The sequence below is a fragment of the Hyperoodon ampullatus genome (genome assembly GCF_949752795.1).
Source record: "Hyperoodon ampullatus genome assembly, chromosome: 10".
Classification (NCBI taxonomy): domain Eukaryota; kingdom Metazoa; phylum Chordata; class Mammalia; order Artiodactyla; family Ziphiidae; genus Hyperoodon; species Hyperoodon ampullatus.
Window position 1 is genome coordinate 49818295 of NC_136923.1, and position 25466 is coordinate 49843760.

The 25466-nt window shown below is 45.1% G+C and overlaps 1 protein-coding gene across 1 annotated transcript in view; it reads right to left on the reverse strand.

Moving 5' to 3' along the window:
- The window catches only part of TRANK1 (tetratricopeptide repeat and ankyrin repeat containing 1), a gene marked incomplete at its 3' end in the record, with an annotated part of 66841 nt that extends 43080 nt beyond the window's left edge, over positions 1-23761 (reverse strand). Inside the window, exons 1-8 of the mRNA XM_079712398.1 lie at positions 23625-23761; positions 19005-19131; positions 14833-14983; positions 12404-12522; positions 9752-9835; positions 9020-9158; positions 7139-7270; positions 5028-5198 (exon numbers count right to left, since the gene is read on the reverse strand). Coding sequence (XP_079568524.1) covers positions 5028-5198; positions 7139-7270; positions 9020-9158; positions 9752-9835; positions 12404-12522; positions 14833-14983; positions 19005-19131; positions 23625-23755 — 1054 coding nt within the window. The 5' untranslated portion in view covers positions 23756-23761. The remainder of the gene's footprint in view (positions 1-5027; positions 5199-7138; positions 7271-9019; positions 9159-9751; positions 9836-12403; positions 12523-14832; positions 14984-19004; positions 19132-23624) is intronic.
- Between the last annotated feature and the right edge of the window lie 1705 nt (positions 23762-25466).

A 25466-nucleotide genomic window follows, 5' to 3' on the forward strand; every position in this document is an offset into this window, starting at 1 on the left:
CTGTGTGGTGTAACAATGATCGACTAGCACCCCTGGGTTCGGCATCCCACCTTCATCCTAGAATGCCTATGAAGACACAGAAAACAGTGAAAACTCACGAATCAGGAAAATAGGACGCTTGGTAAAGGAGGAACTTCCTTCACCACCAGGCAGATGCAAACCTGCCACTTGTCCCCCTGCCTCATGCCTCAGGGCATCATTCCTCCACCAGGGCAGTTAGTTTAGTACAAAAGTCACTTGAAACTGAACAGAAATATACCAAGCTTGACAAAAGACACAATTAGATGCAGTTGTATACTAAAGGCATGGTTGTGTGGTTCAGAATAATTAAGAAGGCGGTCAGATCAGAGAAGGGTCCTGAAATCAGAGAAGAAACCGGAGAGTGGTATATCAACAACATAAAAAAGCATAGAAGGAAAGGTGTGAAACACTGACAATGGTAGCCCTGGGTCAGCATCTCTGGGTAGGTACGGGTGATTTGTTTATTACTCTGAACTTGTCTGTTTTTTTTCTTTTTTTTCTAAATTTTCTATAAGCTTAATAAGAGAGAAAAGAAACATCAGGATATAAAATTGCTTATACATGATAATCACAGGTTTTTAAAAAAGATGACTACGTAAGTACTGAACAGCAACCAAAAGACTGGATAAAAATATGCCAAGGTGTAATTACAATACATTTTTGTTTTTATATAAAATGAAATTTTTACAAATTTTCTACAATGATCATATTTAGTAGATATATACAAGCAGATTTGAAATTAAAAATTAAAACTACAAGAGATCTTCCGAAGCTGCAAGCACTCAGAAGTGTTAGAAAATAGAAATAAATCATTTCAAAGAGATTTTGTTTTTGCATGAAATCTTCCTTTTGAGCTAAAAAAGGTGAAACTGGTAAGTTTTATTACATATATTTTATCAATTGAAATTTATGTAACCATCTCATTTTTATAAAAGAAATAAAAATGTGTAACTATAAATGCATGGAATAAGAATAAATGACTAAATCACAACTATACTAATTTTTTCAGGCAGGTGGGCTTATGCAGAATTAATATTTTCTTGTTTTCCTTTCCTACATTTTGTAAATTTTCTTTTTTAAAAAATAATCTATTGCTTTATAATGAGGAAAAAGTATCATCAATACCGCACATCTGCATTTACTGAAAACAGGGCATTGTGTGGTGCTGAGGGATTTGAGGATGACACACCATGGCCTCTGAGTCACAGGCTCCATTTATTTGGGAAACAGACACACACAGAAGGTTCGCGTCCTCTTAGTGCAGAGCTAGAGGCCCCTTAACAGAGCAGAAAGCAGCTGGCGCCCAGGGGAGGACCAGAGAGAAAGGCTTCAGAGGCTTGGATTCGTTCTTACTCTGAAAGGCCACGCACCAGTGAATCAGAGAAAATCACAAACAACGAGAAAAACAAAGACTCCAATCTTGTTGGTCTTGAGGACAGTCGAGCATCAGCTGCTGGAGAAGGTGGACATGCTGCCATCTAGTGGTGGCTGTGAGAGGCCGGGAAAGACAGGTAACCCTGACCACTCAGGTTCACACCCCCACCCTGCCCACTCCCCGTGGGGTCTGGCTTCCCCCAGCAGCTAGTGAGAAAGGCAGAATCAGCAGATATTTAAGATTCTATTATACCAGGAAACTGAAAAAAATCAAAACTTTAAAAACAAAAACAAAAGTGCATGACATGCTAAAGTCTACAGCATTCTAAGAATTAAGATTAGAATTAATGAACAATAAATTTGCAAGCGCATCAGCCATTTTCTACCATTCAATGGTGGTCCTTCTCTAAAAGCTTATTTTAAAACCTTGAAATTCATTGGCAGAGAAATCTGTTTGGTTATTTTCAATTTCTCAAACAGTAGAAAGCATCCTGAAACTGAGGTTACAGGTATAAGCTCTCAGGAGGCCTCTCACAATAAGTTATTAATTACACCACCTCACAGAATTACAATTCCTTAAAGCAGAAGTCATTTAAAAACTAAACATGGGGCTTCCCTGGTGGCGCAGTGGTTGAGAGTCCGCCTGCCTATGCAGGGGACACGGGTTTGTGCCCCGGTCTGGGAAGATCCCACATGCCACGGAGCGGCTGGGCCCGTGAGCCATGGCCACTGAGCCTGCGCGTCCAGAGCCTGTGCTCCGCAACAGGAGAGGCCACAACAGTGAGAGGCCCGCGTACCGCAAAAAAAAAAAAACACTAAACATGACATATCACAGCTTTAAAAGAACATCCCAGAAAAACAGGACTCTGCAAATACATTTATTCCCATGTTCTCACAGAAACAACAGGAGATATTTTAAATAAATGAATAAAAATTAAAACATAGATGGGGAAACAGGGGGCAGTGTTAAAGGAAAAGCAGCTTCAATCTCCCTCATATAAAACTTTCCTGATCCTGAAAATTGCCACGATCCCCAGCCTGGAAGGGTGCCTCCCACTCTCCCCACCACACACACCCCATGTGCTGCCTACAACCTGCCGCCTACTCACCCATTCCAGTGGGGGAGTGTTTCTGGAGAAACACATCCAAATAACTTCAATAAATGCACACTAACCATCTATTAAGTATTAATAAGTCTAGTTGTTCATTCATAAATACAAACCATCCAAAGATCAGAAGATAAAATAGGAAAAGCAATAGCACAAAAGAGAAGCAAGAAGAGGGATCAACTAAGGCCCCCCAAAACATAAATAACTCACAGAAGAGAGGACAATGGTCTTTAAAAAAATTCTCATCATTCTTTTTTTTTTTTTTTTTTTGCGGTACGCGGTCCTCTCACTGTTGTGGCCTCTCCCGTTGTGGAGCACAGGCTCCGGACGCGCAGGCTCAGCGGCCATGGCTCACAGGCCCAGCCGCTCCGCGGCATGTGGGATCCTCCTGGACCGGGGCACGAACCCGTGTTCCCTGCATCGGCAGGCGGACTCTCAACCACCGCGCCACCAGGGAAGCCCATTCTCATCATTCTTAAAGGCCATTCAAGAAGAAGTGGCAAATGTCAATCAAGCACAAGTTGTCACAGGTAGGAAACAATCAGAGAACCAGAAAGAGTTCTTAGAAATGAAAACTGAGTTTCCAAATTAAAAAATGCAATAGGCAAGCTGAATTATAAAAGGAAAAGCTAAAGTCCTAGTTAAAGATCTCGAAAGAAAATGTTAGGGAAAGTAGAGAGATGTTATAAATTCAGGAAGCTCATCCACGTGAAAGTGGTGACAAAGAGATGCTGGAAGCGAACGAAATTATAGAAAATAGTTTCTCTGAGCTAAAAAAAAGTTAGATTGAAAGAGGCCAGCAGGTGCCAGACAAGAAGAATGAATAAGGACCCACATCTAGACACATCCCAGGGAAATTCCACAACTCTAAGGACAGAAAATTCTAAAAGGGAAAATGAATGAAACTGACATCTAATCAGTAACAGAGGCTAGAATACAAAGTTGTAAGGAAAGAGGCTTTACAGAGTATTTCATAAGTCTAAGAGACCCCAGATTGTCAGACACACCAGAAAACGCTGCCATTAAACTGTGACACGTCACTGACTGTGAAACACATTCCAGTTTCAAAGATGGCACAATGTGGGGGGAAAGTGCAACTGAGGATCGATAAAATACAATACCTATCTGAAGACCAATTCTCAATCTAAGGATAAAGACATTTTCAAAAACACCATAAGTCTACTATGCATATCTCCTCCATGAAAAACTTACTGGAGTTGGTACCTAGCAGAGTAAGAGAAAAATCTAGACAGACAGTGTGAGCCACAAGAGCCACATATGAGCGCAAGAACTAAAAGAAGCATAATATATACGTGCTGGGGCTACCGTCTAAGTTAAAGTCTAAATAAAGTCTAAAAATATATGTGTGTACATACATATATACACATATACAATAATGTGTATGTATATGGTTCATCAAGCCAGGATGCTCAAAGAGTATCACATTTAAAGAGCAAAGTTTTCGGGGCATTTGGTGATTCTTTTTTATGGGTCCAACTATGCTACTATTTGTAGAAATCATACTACCATGTAAATGTGATTTAATGGTTTTCAATGTTCAGAATCAATCTATAGATGAAACACAGAAAACCCAGAGTTAAGGAATAGGATGTAAATGACAGAAATAACTTTACTAGACAAAATTCAACAACGAGGGCTGACTTGTTGCACTTTACCTTATACAGCAGTTAGTCCATATATGCCGTCCCAAACTGACAGATCAAAAAATAGAGCTATAGGGCTTCCCTGGTGGCGCAGTGGTTGGGAGTCCGCCTGCCGATGCAGGGGACACGGGTTCGTTCCCCGGTCTGGGAAGATCCCACATGCCACGGAGCGGCTAGGCCCATGAGCCATGGCCGCTGAGCCTACGTGTCCTGAGCCTGTATTCCGCAACGGGAGAGGCCACAACAGTGAGAGGCCCGTGTACCACAAAAAAAAAAAAAAAAAAATAGAGCTATAAGTATAGTTTTTTGTTTTTGCGGTACGCGGGCCTCTCACTGTTGCGGCCTCTCCCGTTGTGGAGCACAGGCTCCGGACGCGCAGGCCCAGTGGCCATGGCTCATGGGCCCAGCCGCTCCGTGGCGTGTGGGATCCTCCCGGACTGGGGCACGAACCCGTGTCCCCTGCATCGGCAGGCGGACCCTCAACCACTGCGCCACCAGGGAAGCCCTATAAGTATGGTTTTAATTGTTAGCTATGGTTGTTTCTGAAAAGTGGGCTTGATTTTTGTTATCTCATGTTCTGTCTGAATTTTTTCTTTCTTACTGTGTGCATGCATGGGAAAAAAAAAATCACCCTTACTGCCCAAAGGTAGACTTGCCAAGTTTCCAGAAAGTGGTAGACACTCTCACAGTAAAAGTTGTCTCATTCTATCTTTCAAAAAAAGCAAACAAGGTTTCCAAAGATTGGGGGGGGGGTGCTCACTTCCATCTTCATGTACCAAGAAAAGATAAACTGATTTATACCTAATGGCACAGAACCAGTTTTGCCCCCTCTAAAAAGTTAATTCCCTGGAAACTGTACCTGAGAGGTCCTTAGAACATGCTGCCAGCTTTGCCAAGTGACTGTTGATTTTCTCAATGGCTCTGAAGTTCTTGCTCCTCTTCAGGACATCCACGGCAGACTGGGACTGTCGATCCAGCAGAGTGGGGTCTGCCCCAAAGCTCAGGAGCATCTGCACATCGTCTGTTTGTCCTAAAGCAGGCCAAAGTGAGAAGCGGGGTGGGGTTTGTCATGGCTTCTTCCATAAGGAGACGTCCCCATGAGTGCACTTCCTCCCAGTTCCCGGCCTGAGCAGCCTGGGGCAAGGGGACCAGTGTCCCTCTCTGCTTATAGAAACTGACGGCCTTGGGCAATTCAGCCACGTCCCCAGAGCAAGGAGTCCTGTGTGGAGTGGGAAGGACAATAGCTTTTAAGAGGTTCAGAAGTGCGCTTCTCTCTACCTTTCTCCCTTCTCCTTGGCAACAAGCAAGGAGAGGGGGAATCTGGTTACTAGGCAACAGTTACAGCTGTAAGGATGACAGCAAGCTGTGACTTCAGATTTCTTTATTCCCTAGAGAGGAAACAGAATATACTCCCAGAAAAAAAGCCTGTCTGGAGACAAGAGAAGAAAGTGGCAATTGCTTTTGCATCAGAGTCTTCTTGTCACTGTTTCAACCCTTGCACCTCCACCTCTGGCTGCCAGCTCCATTTGCTGCTTTGACGTATCTATTTGCCAAGCATCAAGGTGTCTCTGTGATCACAGGTGCAACAGATTTCAGAATGTAACAGGTGTATCCCTGGAGGTACCAAGACTTACGTGAGCACAGAGGGTTAAAGGAATCAATGCCCAATTCCCAGCTTCCATACCCGTGCTTTCCTAAAATTCACCACCTTAACAAAGCACCTCCACTCCAGGTATCGTCCTGCTGGTGATGCTCTCCTTCCCCATCTCCCCAGTCACAACTGCTTTTCTCCCATTTTACAAAAATAAGACAAAATTAAAAAGTCATACTTCTTACCCATCAAGTACCTCACTGTGATAGGCAGAATTCTCAGAGACCCTGAGATTCCCAACCCCTGGTGTACACACACCTTCTCCCAGTTACCCATTTAATACTAATCTAAACTCTGCTATGATGAGACTTTGCAAATGTATTTAAGGTCCCAAAGCAGTTGACCTTAAGGTAGGGAGATTATCCTGGCCTGATCACGTGAGCCCTAAAGGTCAAAGGTTTAGAGGTCAGAGACAGAAGAGGGCAGAGATTCAAAGTATGAGGAATCTGATGCGCAAGAAGTTTTCCCCTGCTGGCTTTGAAGACAGAGGAGGCCATAGGACAAAGAATGTGTGCAGTCTGTAGAAGCTGACAGCCAGCAAGAAAACAGGACCTCTGTCCTACAACTACAAGGAACCGGATTCTGCCACAATCATGTGAGCTTGAAGGAAGGCCTGGAACTCCAGATGAGAATGCAGCCTCAGCCAGTACCTTGATTACAGTCTCAAGAGACACTGAGCAGAAAACTCAGTCAGATCATGTCAGACTACTAACCCACAGAGTTAGAGTATTATAATAAGCCACTAAGTTTACGGTGATTGGTTACATAGTATAGAGAACTCATGCAATTACCAAAGTATTGCCCCAAAGGAGGTGAAAGCTCCTGACCTCCAGAGTATCAACCTAAGGGAAAATTACGTAGCTGCCAAGCCCCTTTTAAAAGGCACCATGACACATCCTTCTCTCACCTCCCTCCCAAATTATTTTTTTTAACAATTACTTACAGAAAATTTAATATATTTATGTTGCTTTGGTGATCTCTGTAGTAATGATAATTTTGTAATAATTAAATCCAGAAAAAAATTAATGCTTAGAGTCTTAAACCACAGAAAGTTTTTTAAAATTTAAAGCTACGTAAGTAGTTTTGCTCAAGAGGAGTATCACTGGATAAGACTTTCAAGGATAAAATATATTAGAGTAAACTTCTTTCTGAAAAGCAAACTGAAAATATGATCCCCCAAAAAAGGAATGCATAACTTGGTATTTTTGACTATTAAAGCCTGTCACGGATGGCACGGGTAAAGCGGTCAGTTGTGTGGGTTCCCAAGCACCTGAAGTCACTCCACCCACAGCACAGCTCTGAGTGGTGCTGCCACTTACGCTTGGTGAGGTACCCTGGGGAGTGGGCGGCAACCACGTGCAGGACAGTACGGCCATCCTCGTCCTTCTGGTTGATGTGACCTTTCCACTCGGGCTTGTAGTCCATTAACCACTTGAAAAGATGGTTTTCCCCTGAAAATAACTGATGTTATTTTCAACACACAGAAGAGCTGCAAAGCAAATCACTGTGCACCACACCGAGGGAACCCAAGGGGCATCCAACACACATTGTCACTTGCCACAAACAGGTGTGGAGACACAGAGTCTGTGCATTGAAATGATGAGTCATATAAAGTTATTCATAGGAAACTTGAGTCAGATTCCCTAGAGGCAGAGCCTGAGACAGGGATTCTTGTATGTGTGATTTATTGACAGAGGGAGAAAGACAGGGAGGGAAGCAGGGCAGGGCAGGGGATGAAGGCAAGCAGAGATGTGGCCTCAGCTGAGTCGGCTTCAGCCTGATCCCACAGGGAGCTGTGGAGCAGGAACTGCACTACAGTGCTGACCCACCTTGAGGCAAGGGCACACCTTTTGTACCCCGGTGTCAATCAATCCAGAGCTACAGAACCGCCTCCAGAGAGGGAGATGGTGCCTATTGGCAAAGAGCAGCTCCCTGGCAAAGGAGGCAGCTGTGGTGCAGCAGGTGGGGCTGGGGGCACTGGTCATAAAGAGGACCTGGGCAGGGCAACAATCATTACCCCACTACATTACTATCAACAGGACAGAGATTTCAAACTTTTTCCCCAGACTCCTTCCTTGTAAGTCCTGGAAAGCCACATAATTCTGCTAACTCTGTGGACACCATTTGTCACCATGTCAGTTTTCCTCTGAGAGATGAATCGGGGATAAACTTGAAGTCTTGATCTCATCCACACCTGCCTCTAACCGTAGGAGCAAACTTAAAAAATAGACACAGAGAGGGATTGTGAATTTCATACCCAGAGGCACGCCTAATTTGAAACTGGGAGGATTGGATCAGATTGCTTTTAATCAGACTTCATACTTTTAAATGTTTTATCCACTGTATAAGAGTGAAACCTTTTATGGATTCTCCAATAGATGAAATGTATAACAGGGCAAATCTGGCTGAAGTAAAGATGGGGGCTCAGGTCTTCAAGCCACTGGCCACTCCCACTCCCATCTTGAGGAGATGCTACAGCCTAAAAGAGGAAGACAGTGTAGACAAGTTCTCTTGGCTCCTTCTGGCTCTAAGATAGTGTGGGTCAGTGTCCAACAGTGAAGCTACATATGCTTAGAAAAGAAAAACAGACTTCTATCTAAAGTGTAAATGTGGATATTGTATGTGTGTGTGTTTTAATGATAAAAATGTTTTAAAATTCAAATCCTATAGCCAGGTGGTGAAGACTAAAAAAAGAAGAATTGTATATACATATATGAAAATAGGATTCCTTTAAAAGAACCACAAGCAAACTGTATCAGCAATAGCCAGTGTTTCCCTTGGGGTTTCCCCCTCGCACTCCCCACAGTAGTTGGTCCTCTAGTCGAGAGAAAATGAACTCGGAAAAAGACCATGGCTGCCTTTGCCACCGGGAGGAAACTCCCTCCACAGCTTCCCTGAGAGCTCTGTCCAGCAAAGGCTGTCTGTCCCAAGGCCTGTCCTTGAATCCCAGGGCTCCACTCTGCTGCCAGGATCTGTCTGAGAACACAGAATCCTTTCAGTGTGGGCCTCTGGCTATGAGGTCCCAGGAGAAGGAAAAATGATGCTGTTTCCCTGCTGCCTTCATTTATCTGAATGATCAAATCATGAACTATTCAAATCATCTGAATATTCCACATTCTGGTTTCACTTGAGCTAAGCGCAGTCCCTGAGGTCCGAGCTGGAGGGCAGTGTGGAGGGCGTTCCATCAGGAGAGAACTCACTGGCCTGGATGCAGAGGTGCATGAGGGCATGCAGAGGGTACGGTCCTATGGTCTCGATGCTTGCACCCATGGAGATGAGCCACTGGACTAGCCTGGGCACCTGTTCCATTTTCTCATAAAGTCCGATGAAGACATATTTCTGGAAAAAAAAAACACAGGAAGAATTATGGCAGTTGCCATATCAATATGAAACTTCAAACTCCTTCCCCATAAAGTTTGGGGTTCTTTTTCTTCCAGTTTTATTGAGATATAGTTTGACATACAGCACTGTATATATTTAAGGTATATAGCAGAATGATTTGGCTTACCTACATCGTGAAATGGTGACCACAAGTTTAGTGAACATCCACCATCTCATATAGATACAACATTAAATTAAAAAAAGAAAAATTCTTTTTGTGATGAGAGCGCTCAGGATTTGCTCTCTCAACAACTTTCATATAGAACATACAGCCGTGTTCCTTATATTCATCATGTTGTACGTGACATCCCTTGGACTTATTTATCATATAACTGAAGTGGTTACCTTTTGACCGCCTTCATCCAATTCCCCCTTCTCCCACCCCCCACCCATGAAGTTTAGAATCAGTAAAACCCTGATTAGCTGTGGCACCAGCCTAAGATTACTATAAATAACAAATTTGCAGTGAGATGGCTGAAGGGGAAGGTCCCAAACACCACAGGCCGGAAGTGGCCTGACTTGAAACCGTATGTGTCAAGAAGCCACCTTACCTCAAAGAGACTTTTCAGTGATAAATTTGGGACGTGGAGATTTCTCGGTAGCCGGTCTTTTCTCGCTGACAGAAGTAGAAATGACTGATGAAAGGGGAGAAACAGAAAAAGCTGGAACAATAATGGTCTCCACATGGGTTATTAGAACAAAATTAATCTTAAGCTTTAAAACACAGAAACAAAAAAACAGAACAAGACACCCTCTAGCCCTGTCTCTTTTTTTAAGTCACCTGCCAAGCTCTTCAGCCTGAGCCATGATAACCAAAATGTCTCTGTCTGGCAAACTTCCTGTTGGTGCTGAGAGCTAAGCTCTCTCCACCTTTCCTCAAAGCCTGCTGAGGACAGGAGCAGCCGATGGCAGGAGCAGCCGATGGCAGGCAGCATTGGGACAGTACAGGAGCAGGGAGGTAAAGAAGTAATTTCCTGCAAAGTTCTTAAAGCTTAGCAAGTAGAAGAATCAAATCCTTTTGAAATAGCCCACCCCAATTAATTCTTTAGCACATTACTGCTATTTGGGGTCCATGAGACCCTATCAAGTGGTGTGCTGGGGCAGCTCCTATCAGTGAGAGCTCACTGTGCACATCTCTTCCCAAATCTGAGTCCTCCAGTCGACTTAGCAGCTTGAAATTGGCCGCTGAAATCGAGAGAATTTACACTACAGGAAGCGGCAAATGCCGCAGATCAGGACTTTTTTTTTTTTTTTTTTCTCATAAAGTCCATTGTTAAAACACTGACCCTAAACTGAATCCCAGAGAAGTTAAGCAACTTTCCCTAGGTCACACAGAGAGCAAATCCTGAGAGGCCCCTACTGGGATCATCCAGGTACGCCAGCTGGTCCAGGAGTTCTAGGCTTGGCATGGCCATGACTGGAGGCCCAGTCTCAGAATCCACATCCCTGACATATGTTCTTGTCCGGTGGGCGTGGCACCACAGGAACTCAGTCTATGGCTACATCTTGCTTCCAGCTTCTTTCAGTTTGATGCCCACTCTTAACTGCTCACCCTAAACAGATCCCACTGCCCAGACTCTCCCAGATGACAGGTTCAGGGCTCTGACAACCCTGATGGCTGGCCTGGCTTTTATAAGGTGCCTCCGTCTGCAGTGTTTGAAAATGGCCTAGGCTCCACTGCTGGTAGGATATGGGACCACCACTTGGGCTGGATTCCTGGGCCTCCATGGCTGGCTGGGTGATAGCCCGTCAGGAGCTACTGGGCTCCCAGTCCCTCCCTCCCCACATAGACTACGGAGCTCTATTCACGTTCATCCCACGTGGGGAAGAGGGGACGTAAAACATTCTTTCCTGGAGGCTGTAAAAGGAACTACTTTCCTGTTAATGAGGCCCAGGGCCTCCCATTCACAGATCTACCCTAACACTTGGAATCACAGAATTTTAGCACTTTTTAAAATAAAGCTAGAAAGATCTCTTAGTTTACCCATCTTATCGGAAAAGAGAAGATCCCAGATTTCTTGTTAACAGGGCCCCGGATTTCTGATTCCTGGTTCCCCAAGAGTGCAGCCTGCTTTCTGCCCCCTCACTGCCACGTTCTCGAGACTGTAATATGGGGATGTGCTTCTGGGAGCCCGTGGCCAGACTTTAGGGGGTTCCCATGAACTCCCTGAAGCTACACTCGTAATTGTGTGTATGTGTGTGTGCAAAGAGAGTCCCATCGATTTCATTAGATTCCCAATAGCACCTGTGACCTTCTCAAAAACCGAAGAATCCTGTATCCTACAGTCATCCAGCCTTCCTGGGTCCAGAGTCCTTACAGGCTGCCCTTGCTTTTGGTGACTTTTCTGGACTACCTGGCTTTAAAAAGCCTGCAGGCCCTTTCTAACCAAACTCCCAGCCTGGGCCAGCCCATTCTCAAGGGCGCTTATAGGCTGCCATCAATGACAGCTACTACTCATTGGGCACTGAGCATACAGGTGCCAGGTGTTATTAAACCCCTTTGGCTCAGTGTCTGGCACACTGTAAACCCTCAATGAACATTATTATCAGGTGCTTTTGGTCCATTATTTCTAATCCTCACCTCAACCGGGAGGGAATAGGTTTATATCCTGCAACTTCCAAATGAGGAAATGTGGCTCAGAGAGGAAGGAATTAGCCCAGACTAGACTGGGGAGGATTTGGATTCAGGGAGGCACCTGTGTGGCACTGAAGCCCAGTTTCCACAGTCCACTGGGCTCCTCCATCCTATGGATTCCTGGCTCTGGATTCAGGTCCTACAGCCTTGCTGCTACCTGAGAGTAACAGTCCCTTGAAATCATACAGCAACCCTCTGAGAAGCACAGGCACGTTATCAGGCCCTGGCTAGCAAATGCCGCATAAAGAGGATTATGAAGATGAATAGGCAATTGTTTATTTCCCTCATTCCACATCACCATTAGCATCTGGACTTTACACTTCTTTGATGACAGTGGAGACACAACAAAGAGTGAGGTTGCCACAAACTGTTTTCCTAGCTTAAAAAATGGAAACTGGCAAACTAATATATCTCGGTGACTTTTCATCTTTAATGAGGTTAAAGTTTAAAAGTTACTTTGGCATCAAGATAAGCAAGTACTAAATTATAATCCCCCAGTGCCAGCAGAAAGAAATCATTTAAGCAAGAATGTACTTTCCCCACAAGAGAGCCATCTCCTTTCACTTACATGCCATAATCCTTTCTTTGCCAACTTTTCCATTACAGATTGCCATACTTCAGTTGAGAATCCAGTAGTGAAAATATAATCAAAGCAGGGCAAGAAACTTTGCAAAACAATAGGGTCACCTGAAAGAAAGTTCCAGAATTTAGAAATTTTAACTTAGGGAAAGTCTAGAACATCTAGGAAAAGGTCCTCCAATTAAAACCGCACATAGACAAATGATAAATTTAAGATATCAAAAAGAAAAGAGAACTGGGAATTCCCTGGTGGTCCAGGGGTTAGGACTCCATGCTTTCACTGCACGGGGCAAGGGTTCGATCCCTGGTCGGGGAACTAAGATCCTGCAAGCAGCGTAGTACAGCCAAAAAAAAAAAAAAAAAGGAGGGGCCATATAGGGGTGGGGGAGTGGGAGGTACAAACTATGGGTATCAGATAGACTCAAGGAAGTATTGTACAACATAGGGAACATAGCCAATATTTTGTAATAACTGTAAATGGAAAGTAACCTTTAAAAACTGTATAAAAATTTTTTAAACTTTAGGGTTTCCCTGGTGGCGCAGTGGTTGAGAGTCCGCCCGGGAGGATCCCACATGCCGCAGAGCGGCTGGGCCCGTGAGCCATGGCCGCTGAGCCTGCGCATCCGGAGCCTGTGCTCCTCAACGGGAGAGGCCACAACAGGGAGAGGCCCACGTACCGCAAAAAAATAAAGAAAGAAAGAAAGAAAGAAAGAAAGGTGACAAATATCATTCTCATCCAACAGTGAGAAACTATGAGAAATGAGATCAAGCTTCGTGGCTTATCGTGCCGGTAGTTCATGACAAAACCAAGACGGGAACCCAGGTCAAGCAGCTCTTTGAGTCAATTTGCACTCTTTCAAGCTAGTGGCCTTTTGCATTTCATGACCCTGCAAACTCGTGGATGAGAACATCCAAGGCGACAGTTCACAGGCCAGAATAACATGGCACCTCTTCTAGGACTAGCAATTTCCAAAAATGAGTAAATAGCAAAACAAACATATATTGTATAAAAAGGATACACAATGTTCATGAATACATTTTTCAAAATTTAGAAATTGGACCATGGGCATAACATTCATCCTCCAAACAGGTATACTTTGGTAGAAAAGTCTGAGATGCATTACCCTAAAAATCCTGTTAATTGCCCCCCTCAGGATCCAGATTTCTTAGAGGGGCAGTCACCAAGAGACAGTTGTCTGGAATTCCCATAATTCTGGCCTGGCTTCTGACAGAACAGTGGCTTTTAAAAGACACAGAGAACAATGAGGAAGTGTAGGGAATGGGTCAAGCCATCAGGTTCAGAGGAAAGGGAAGCAGGCTTTAGTCACTATCAGCAAAAGGCTGACGGGAAAGCTGCGACCCATTAGCACCTGTCTGGACACCTATTTCTCTGCCGGGAGACACAGCTGAGCCCACCTCTAACCCCTTCCCACCCACTGCCTGACACTGCTCTCTCCCCTTCTCTGTGCCGAACTTCCCAAAAATCTGTAGGATCCCATCCACAGAGCACAAAAGTTGCTTTCCCACAATTGCAATGGGAAGAGCTGGATCTATATCAGTTGAATCTATCATCGGCAGTAATTTCCCCATTTCTGAAGCTGAGAGCATTTTCCAGCAATTCTAACATGTGTCATTGTTCACATTCTACCATCTCTAGAATCGGGGCATGTGCTGCTATCGTTGCTGTCTCAATGGCAGAACATATATTAGTGGCGCATCTTAAATTAGTGCAATCTTAAATTTGACCAAACACAGTATTTGAAAACAACAGCCTGACCATTGTCAGAACTTTAGACTGCGCTGTGATAACCAGGGAAAGAGCTCCTTTGTCCCTGGCAGGGAGCATATTACATTGTGTTTCAGAATTGTCTATTTTTGCCAATTCCAGGCCACTGACAAAGCCATCTCACAGGCCAGGTCTTCAGACTAATAACCCAATAAGTGATGCAAACCGCCACCCCCCGCCCAACCTGGTGTGTCCCTCGTAGACTGTCAGCTTCCACAGGCCCCTCCCTCAGCCTTTTCAGATTGTTTTCATAGCAAACAGGAACATTTTCTCGACACACTGGAGAGATACATGCAAAAATCACGTAAAACACGTAGTATAAGCAGGGAAATCCCTATGGTTAGCAACACAGAAAACTTAAGAAGTTTGAAACAAAACTGGAAAATTGGGACAGCTTTAAGTGATTTGTGCAAAAAGACCCAGCTGTTTTCACAAAGGCCCCATACAACAAAGCTTCCCATGTGCTTTCTAGTGTAAAAACCAGTTTCATTCAAGCTACATAAATAAGCCACAAAGAAAAACACCCTGTAATTATCTCCCCAGAAACCTGAGTCCCCAGGAAGCTCTCAAAGAAATCACAAGCACTTTAAAAGAAAGAAAGAGGGCGGGGGCTCACCCCAGTCCTGACTTACTGCCCATCGTGGTGAAGACTCCCACCAAGAAATCAGCAACCTGGGTCTGGTCCTGGCTGCTTTGCACGAGTCGCAGACCCTTGAAAAACATGTGAGCAGCTTCATAAGGCTGGAGCAACTGCAGCAAGGAATAACCAGCTCGGTAGTATCCCTACAACGAAGAAAAGCAAAACCGTTAACACACCCATCTTTTCTGACCTGCTGCTGAAGGCAAGATTGAGGCTGTGAGGAAACAGACTGCAGGGGTCTGACTTCTAGGTACATACAGATTTCTAACAAGCTCTGGATACAGGATTTCCACATTGTTCCTGCCATTTTTTAACTGGCAAGAAAATAATCCCTTTGGGCTTCCCTGGTGGCGCAGTGGTTGAGAGTCAGCCTGCTGTTGCAGGAGACGCGGGTTCGTGCCCCGGTCCAGGAAGATCCCATATGCCGCGGAGTGGCTGGGCCTGTGAGCCATGGCCGCTGAGCCTGCGCGTCCGGAGCCTGTGCTCCTCAACGGGAGAGGCCACAACAGGGAGAGGCCCGCGTACCGTAAAAAAAAAAAAAAAAATCCCTTTCAAGTCCATGACATGTACAGCATCTAACATAGGACCCAGAGAGAAGGGACCAGGTCTGGTTCCAATGACATGTGTGGTTTATGTACTCATGCTTCAAATCGCAGCCTGGTCAAGAAGGGAGGAATGAACCAATCCTACGAATACAGTGTTCTGGAAAAGAATGAGATTGTCATGTCAGCACAGGAGTTGTTCCCTGCTCCTTTCAATCAAAGTAAACACAATTTCCAATGGTAATGACAAGCACTGAGGTTTACCCAGCCCCACATTATAGGCAACATACACCAGAGGCCAAAACATTTTTTTGGTTTCTGGAGAAAGAGGAAAATTACAATGATTAATACAAGAAAATGGTCAGTTTTGCCTGTATACAAACTGTCAAACTCTTGAGAAGGAACAAAATGATTCGTACTGCTTTCCCCACTTTAACCATCAAAATGAATCAGTATCGATGAAAGAAATTAAAGATGATACAAATAGATGGAGAGATGTACCATGTTCTTGGATTGGAAGAATCAACATTGTGAAAATGACTCTACTACCCAAAGCAATCTACAGATTCAATGCAATCCCTATCAAAATACCACTGGCATTTTTCACAGAACTAGAACAAAAAATTTCACAATTTGTATGGAAACACAAAAGACCCCGAATAGCCAAAGCAATCTTGAGAACGAAAAATGGAGCTGGAGGAATCAGGCTCCCTGACTTCAGACTATACTACAAAGCTGCAGTAATCAAGACAGTATGGTACTGGCACAAAAACAGAAAGATAGCTCAATGGAACAGGATAGAAAGCCCAGAGATAAACCCACGGACATATGGTCACCTTATCTTTGATAAAGGAGGCAGGAATGTACAGTGGAGAAAGGACAGTCTCTTCAATAAGTGGTGTTGGGAAAACTGGACAGGGACATGTAAAAGTATGAGATTCGATCACTCCCTAACACCATACACAAAAATAAGCTCAAAATGGATTAAAGACCTAAATGTAAGGCCAGACACTATCAAACTCTTAGAGGACAACATAGGCAGAACACTCTATGACATAAATCACAGCAAGATCCTTTTTGACCCACCTCCTAGAGAAATGGAAATAAAGACAAAAATAAACACATGGGACCTAATGAAACTTAAAAGCTTTTGCACAGCAAAGGAAACCATAAACAAGACCAAAAGACAACCCTCAGAATGGGAGAAAATATTTGCAAATGAAGCAACTGACAAAGGATTAATCTCCAAAATTTATAAGCAGCTCATGCAGCTCAATAACAAAAAAACAAACAACCCAATCCAAAAATGGGCAGAAGACCTAAATAGACATTTCTCCACAGAAGATATACAGACTGCCAACAAACACATGAAAGGATGCTCAACATCTTTACTCATTAGAGAAATGCAAATCAAAACTACAATGAGATATCATCTCACACCAGTCAGAATGGCCATCATCAAAAAATCTAGAAACAATAAATGCTGGAGAGGGTGTGGAAAAAAGGGAACACTCTTGCAGTGCTGGTGGGAATGTGAATTGGTACAGCCACTATGGAGAACGGTATGGAGGTTCCTTAAAAAACTACAAATAGAACTACCATATGACCCTGCAATCCCACTACTGGGCATATACCCTGAGAAAACCATAATTCAAAAAGAGACATGTACCAAAATGTTCATAGCAGCCCTATTTACAATAGCCCGGAGATGGAAACAACCTAAGTGTCCATCATCGGATGAATGGGTAAAGAAGATGTGGCACATACATACAATGGAATATTACTCAGCCATAAAAAGAAATGAAATTGAACTATTTGTAATGAGGTGGATGGACCTAGAGTCTGTCATACAGAGTGAAGTAAGTCAGAAAGAGAAAGACAAATACTGTATGCTGACACATATATATGGAATTTAAGAAAAAAAAAGGTCATGAAGAACATAGGGGTAAGACAGGAATAAAGACACAGACCTACTAGAGAATGGACTTGAGGATATGGGGAGGGGGAAGGGTAAGCTGTGACAAAGTGAAAGAGCGGCATGGACATATATACACTACCAAACGTAAGGTAGATAGCTAGTGGGAAGCAGCCGCATAGCACAGGGAGATCAGCTCGGTGCTTTGTGACCGCCTGGAGGGGTGGGATAGGGAGGGTGGGAGGGAGACGCAAAAGGGAGGGGATATGGGAACATATGTATACATATAACTGATTAAATTTGTGATAAAGCAAAAAAAAAAAAAAAGAAAGTAACTTGCCTAAGGTTACAGACTGTTGGGGAAACATAGTTAAAATGAAATCTGCCAACCCAGAAAACCTCTCCATAGAGAGAAGAGAAAGAAAACAGTTTTATTATCAAATAAGCATCAAACCAGAATGTGATGCACATCACAGACAATCCGCTAAGAGATTGGTTGCAAAGACAGAAGGAAGACTTACTTTTTTTTTGGTAGCCATAAATATTTAACTAGGATTATTTGGTATGCTCAATGTAATCATTCGTAATTGTGATTATTGTAACCAAGTTTCTTTATCGATTACACTGTAATCAGATGTTTAAAAAAAAAAAAAAAAAAAAAATGAATCAGTATCAAGAGCTACCAAAACAATTTTCTGTCTAAGATAACACAAGGTGTTCACCAACTGGGTTCATAAAAAAGCAAACACCTGAAATTCCACTTAATACCAAATCTCTGATTATTTACTTATTTGTTTTCACCGTCATTTAAAAGTCTAAAACAGTAGATAACTATCAGAAAAAGGAAAGAAAAAAAGGTGTTGTGTTTTTTTCCCCCCCAACCAAGCAAGCTGGTATACAGAATTTCCCATTTCTTTGCCTTCCCCAGTTCTAAGTTTCACCTTTTATTTTGGAGGGAGGTGAAGGGGATCAGAATACATCACCCCAAAATGTGACACTTTGGCATAAGGATTCTTTTGAGCTGAAGGCATCTGAGATTCAACAGATGCAGAAAGAAGCCTTCCTGGGACTTCCCTGGTGGCACAGTGGTTAAGACTCCACACTCCCAATGCAGGGGGCCGGGGTTCATTCCCTGGTTAAGTAACTAGATCCCACACGCATGCCAAAACTAAGAGTTCGCATGCCGCAACTAAGAGTTTGCATGCCACAACTAAGGAGCCCACCTGCCACAACTAAGGAGCCCACATGCCGCAACTAAGGAGCCTGCGTGCTGCAACTAAAGACCCAGCACAACCAAAATTAGAAGCAGAAACTCCAAGAAATATAGATTGCCATAAATCCCCTCTCCCGGAGAATTCTTATGGCCACAAAGAAGACAGTGAAACTTGCAAACTGCAAAGAACATGAACAAACTATGAATTTTGGTGCAACTACATCAGAACAAAATGAGCTCCACCAGGATCTCCACTGGACTCCATCCGCCAAAAGGCCCGGCTGCACTGTGCCCTGCAAATGCCTTTCAACACTTGGCCACCATCCTTCTTGCTCTTCTCCAGATACAGCACGGATGCTCTGTGCACATCTGTCTTAAGTGCAAAGAAAGTTGAATGAGAAGCACTCCTAGCATTTCCATTTTAAAAAGAAGGAAGGGAAGGAGGCAGATTAAGAGGAAGAGGCAGCAGCCGCAGCGTCTGGCGGTCACCATACCTTCACGTAGGTTGGATCCCACTGGAGACACTCCTTGGCGGCCAGGTAGGCCTCGTTCCATTTCCGGAGGCTGTAAAACGCATTGGATTTGTTGCACAGCAGCACAGCCAAGTCCCTGGGGGGAACTCTGTGAGAAAGGACAAACTGGTGGTCAGTAAATAGTTCTTTCGTCCTGCAAATACAGAACCTTGAAGGCCACCACTCTGGTGCTGGTTGCTGCCATTGTGATAGGGTTTCAGCAGGAAGTGTCCCAATGATGCCTATGACATCTGACCCTCATAGCCTGGAAAGCCTGGGATGTTTGCAATGTCCCAATCTCCCTTCCTCACTCCCAAATCCTGTTCCCATCTTTTCGTGACAAATGTTCTCAACACCTTGGGTCTACCTCCTCCTGATCTCCACAGGTCTTTTTACCCTTTAGAGACCATTGGAGAAGATGCTGCGAAAGGATGGAGAGGATGGGAGTTCCCACCGAGCCCTCGCAGAGAACAGACACCGTGGGAGCCACCCCACGTGCACGGAGGCAGAGCTCATCAGAACACATGACCACACTGTCCCCACGGGCCCTGCGAAAGATGCAGGATGAACGCTGTTCTACTACATAGGCAGGGCCACCCAAATGCGTGCAGAACCCAGGGCCAGAGTGCAAAAGGAGGCCCTCACACCATGTGGCTAATCCCTGTCTGATACAGTAGCCACAGGCCACGTGTAGCCATTTAAATTAAAATTAATTAAAATTAAATAAAAATTAAAATTCAGTACCTTAGTTGTATTAGCCACCTGTTAAGTACTCAATAGCCAAATTCTCTACTATAGAACTATTTTTTTTTTTTTTTTTTTTTGCGGTACACGGGCCTCTCACTGTTGAGGCCTCTCCCGTTGCGGAGCACAGGCTCCGGACACGCAGGCTCAGCGGCCATGGCTCACAGGCCCAGCCGCTCCGCCGCATGTGGGATCTTCCCGGACCGGGGCATGAACCCGTGTCCCCTGCATCGGCAGGCAGGCTCTCAACCACTGCGCCACCAGGGAAGCCCTGGATACATTTTCATCATCACAGAAAGTCCTATTGGGTAGTGCTAGTGTAAGTATTTGAAGGCCATAACTCAAGCTTACAAATGTTCAATAAAATATCTTTTAGCCTTCTACTTCATAATAACTGAAAGGCAAGCTTCAAATTTAGAACACAGGCACTGTCAGGGCAGGGTGAGCCAAGCTGGCACCCCTGCCCACTCCCTCTTCTCTTTCCATCTCAGCCTTCATCCTGCACTGCAGAAGGCACAATCCCAAGCTCTGTCCACACTCCTGACTTTGGACAGCGCTCCAAAGAATGGACTGCGGGTAAGAGGCCTGTGTAGGCCCTAGGAGCAGGGTCCATGGACAGGAATTCCAGGGGCCTGGTACCCACAGTGTGGACGAAAGAGGAGGCAAGGGCTCTGGCTGGGTAAAGCCCCTGGCCCCAGACTCCCACCTGTGGGGAGGGTACAGCTGGAGGACGGCCAAAGCAGGCCTGTAAAGCCTGGCAGGGCAGGGCCCCTCCTGCCTGGGTCTAGGGGGTCACACAGCTGCAAGGTTAGTACTGAAACCAGGGTGCAAGAAGCAAAACACAAGATATACCATAAGAGGTCAACAGAAGCTCAAGTGCTGTTGCATTCAAGACACACAAGGTGGAAAAGCAAGGCTTATGCTTCTTTTTTTTAATTGAATGCCTTAACTGTAAAAATAATACAAACAGAAAAGTTAGTTAATATAGATACCCACAAAAATAAAGCAAAGCAAAAATCTCCTCTACTACGTCCCTACCCGTAGTGCTTGGTGTATCCGGCTCCTCTCACTGCCCATCATTCCCTCTCAGTGAAGCATGAGGACCCAGAAGCACAGAAGAAGCAGTGGGGCTGTCAGAGGGTAACTGACAATGGGGCCGTGGCCACAGCATAGTAGTCGCCATGTGTCCTGCCCAGACACCCTGGCCAGTGCAGCCGACCCCAGCAGGAATGAGTGTTGGCTGCAGCTAGGGTCTCCTGACGCCCCGTTCTCCAGAGATTTATCCTCAGCCTAATGGGAGCTGCCTTCTCCCCAGAAAGTTACACCCCCGTTATGGACTGTGTCCCTCCCCCAACAAATTCATACATTGAGGCCCCAGCCCCCACAGTGATGGTATTTGGAGAGGGTGCCTTTGGGGAGGTGATTAGGTTTAGATGAAGTCAGGAGAGTGGGTCCCTCACGATAGGATTAGTGCCCTTATAAGAGACGGCAGAGGGTTTCCGTTCTCTCTCTCCACCATGCGAGGATGGATTGAGAATGTGGCTGGCTGCAAACCAGGAAGGGGGCACTTACCAGGAACTGAATTGGCCGCCACCTGGACCTTGGACTTCCCAGCCTCCAGAACTGTGAGGAATAAATTTCTGTTGTTGTTCCACCCTGTCAGTGGTAATTCGTTACTGCAGCCTGAGCTGACTAATCCAGCCCCACTCCCTAAGACAACTCCTGGGGCCAGACAACCTATGACCGGTGACTGACTGACATGGGAATTAAAAGGTCAGCCTCCTTGTCCTAAAGTGGGACAGCTCTGCAGTACAACTCAGGCTCCAGCGCTCCCCAGGGGATCAGGCTGCAGCTGACTCCAGCAGAGACACCATCCCTGCCCCATCCTGCTTCTCCCTCAGTCCCCTTCTCCTGAGAGCACCTGCTCAGTTAACCACATGTCCCTAAACCCCTATGTCAGCTGGCAGCAGCAGGAAGGCAGTGATGGGCACGGGGAACTGTGTCAGGAAGGTCCCATGACAGGCGACATGTGAGGGTGCAGGCAGGTGTCCCGTTAGTGGTCACACAGCTTGTAAGTGGTGGCGCTGAGATCTGAGTACTCACAGTGTGGTCAGTCTATGGCCACAACCACGACACAACATTAACTTTTCAAGAAAGGTCAATGTTTTCCCCCAAATGAGGAGCTCTAGGCCCAGCTCTGACACAGCTCTGACCTGCACCAAGAGGGGGCAGAATGACAGAACTACACAGGCTCAGGCCAAGTACAGTCAATTCAAGTCCAGCTGGAGTGTAGACACCAAGGAGGGAGGAGGTGGGAGCCATGTGTCGGGAATTCAAGTCAGTGCCCCTCCTCGGTGCACGTTTAGGCTGCATACACCCTACAAATGCCAACCTCTGCTTCCTCTCTACTACAGCTGTCCCCAGAGTATGATCTGGGAACCTCTGGGGGTCCCCAAGGCCATTTCAAGCAGTTCCCAAGGTCAAAATATCTTCACAATTGTAGTTGGCTGAATAATGGTTTCCAAATGATGTTTTTTTTGTTTTGAATTTTATTTATTTTTTTGTACAGCAGGTTCTTATTAATTATCCATTTAATACATATTAGTGTATATATGTCAAATAATGTTTTCTTTTATGGCAAAAGGAACTCTGGAGATGGGATTAATTTAAGGATCTTGAGAGGAGGAGATTATCCTGGATTACGATACAATCCCAGAGGTCCTTATAAGAGGGAGACTGAGAGAGCCGGCCACAGCAGAGGAGAAGGAGATGTGACGACAGAAGCAGAAACTGGAATGATGCGCTCTGAGGATGCAGGAAGGGACCACAAGCCACGGATACAGGCAGCCATTCGAGGGTAAAAGAGGCAAGGAAATGGAGTCTCCTCCACAAGGAACCAGCCCTGGTGACACCTTAATTTTAGCCTCGTAAGACTCCTTTTGGACCTCTGACCTCCAGAAGTGTAAGATAATAAATGTGTATTGTTTTAAGCCACTAAATTGGTGGTCATTTGTTAAAGCAGCAACAGGAAACTAATACAACAATACCAAGACAGTGTGTGCCTTTTTCACACTCATTCTCTCACACGTGGACAGGGAATTTTCCAGAGGCTACCTGGCGTGTGGTATCACAACAGACTAAATGCAGAAGCAGATGTGAGAAGACAGACATCTTCCATTGAGACAGACATTAAAGAGACTTGCGAAAATGTAAAACTCTTCTCATCAAATTTTTCATTTTGAAAAATAGTTATTTCTCATAAAAATGTTGCTTATGTTAACATCATGGGTTTATTACTGCTATTTTAAAAAAGATGAATAAATACATATTTTAAATGTTTCTCAGTTTTGAGTTCTCATACGGGCTTTATTGATAGTTACAAACTACATCAACAAAAGCTCTTTGGGGTCCTCCCTGTAAGCAGTCGTGATCCTGAAATGTTTGGGAACAGGTCTGCTAGAAGTTGAAGGGGCAGTGGAAGAGGTGAGGCTTAGTTCCTGGTGGTGTGCCCTGTGGCCAGGGGGGTGATGGCACGGATAAACAAGATGAAATGAATGACAAGGGAGGGGCTTGGGGGCTTCAGTCATCCCAGGAACTCTGATCCTGGAACCAGACAGAAGGGGAAGTTTGTAATGTTTATCAACAGTCCGCTGCGTTTCACTTTCCGTTTCCTGAAATCCTCTAGTCTCAGAGCTAACACTGCAGAGAAGATAAATAGAAAGTGGGAGGAGAAAGGAAACAGAAACTAGGTGGTGTGGTAACAAATGAGAAAAAAACAAAAGCAAGAGAGTGAGTCCCCCTTTACTTAAAACAACAACAACAACAAACAAAAGGCAGGGAGAAAATCCAAACACTTACCCGCACTGGTATAAGTGCAGGAGAATCTGGATGGCTTCATCGTACTTTCTGATGGCCAAAGAGAAGTTCCCATTCTTAAAAACCTGGTTGCCAGATTCTTTCAACTGCTCAGCGTAAGCTATGGGGTCCATCCTGTGAGGAGACGGAGGAAAGGCTGGCTGCCCGCCTAAACAGGGCTCCTTCCTCTCCACATCTGCATCGCTGAGTCTGGAGAGGCAGGTTGTTCATCCTGGCCCCTCCCACCGGCCTAGGTTACACCCTGACCACACCCCTCACCACCGGGGAACCAGACTGGGTGTCTGCTCTGATGAGACGGTTTCTTCCTCAGTTCTCTTCTGACCTCAGGAGCAGCAGACAGAATGATTCCATTTATTCTGTGTTAATGACCAGCTAGGCTCTGAGCAAGGAGGCTGCTTCCATGCACAAGCCGACATAAAGCTGGCAGGTAGTGGCAGCTCTTCCCATAACCGCCACTTGTATTACTCTCTGATTTACCCATCACAGCAGCCCAGAAGGAGGCTCTGTCCTCACTGTTCAGATGAGGAAACTGAGGCTCAAAGAGGTTCAAGTCACTTGCCTAAGGATCTGCTAATGGCGTTCCCCGATTCTGACTCCAATTCCAAGTTTCTGCCCTTGACCCTGTCTTGCATCACCTACTCATACAAGGAGCTGACAGTCCTTCCACTCTCTTAGAAGGAGGGAAAGGGGAGGGGAGGTACAGTCCTAAAGGCCTCAAGGGGCTAGGACACGGGGCCACCACCACTGCCTCTCCCACCCTCCTCTCTTCCTAAAAACACTAGTAAAATAAGCCTTGGAGTATTTGTCTCTGAGACTGCCACTGCCTACTTACCTGTCTGCATCCCCCAGGAAGCACCTGCCTCTTTCATGACTCTTGTTTTATTTATTTTGTAATGCTGTGGCCTAACACAGAACAAGTACTTAAATATTTGTGGTGTAATGAATTTGAATGCCAGACTCAGACAGACTCTCTGTTACTGATTCTCTCTGGTGCGGCCTCTGGGTGGTTGGAGAGAAGGGCCTGGAGCCCTGCCCACCTGATGGGCCTCAGCAAGTGTTTGTTGAACCAAGGTAGTGGAGAGGAGAGGCCTTGGAGAGCCCTGAGAAGCAGCTGCCAACGAGGCAGGGAACAGGTGGGGCTCAGAGACTTCCATCACGTCATTTCATTCTTACAGTCCAGTGGTTAAGACTATGTGCTTCCACTGCAGGGGGCACAGGTTCGATCCCTGTTGGGGGAACTAAGATCCTGCATGCCGCACACTGTGGCCAAAAAACAGGTAGGGGTCAGAAGAGACGTCCCTTAGAATTTTCTCCTCCCAAGATGGCAGCAGCAAAGGCAAGGCAGTGGGGAGGGTCTTAAAAATGAGGACACTTCAGGTGGCTGCATAGGCCCTGCACCTGTGGGGTCATACAATTACCAAAGGCCTTCTCCACCAGCACAATTCTTGGATAGAGAATAATTCTTATTGTTCTTATTTCAAATCTTGTCCAGAGGCTTTGGGGCTGGGGAAGCAGACTCAAGCAGATAGAAGTGGTGGCTTATTTTAAGCCCATATGAGCTTATTGGGCTTTTGAACTGCATTCCTGCATTCCTCAGGCAGAGCTGTACCAGAATGAGGCATGTGATTACTAAACAAGTCAGAATATGAAATTCCACCTAGACTTTGCATTAAATAATCTCTCAATTTTATGGCTCACATTTATACAGAGATGACAGAGTAGAACATGAAAAAAATTTAGGGAATTGATTGAATAGAGAATAAAAACATGTTTCTCTTTCAAATATTGCAGGCCAGTGTGTCCAATAAATAATTTTAAACTGGC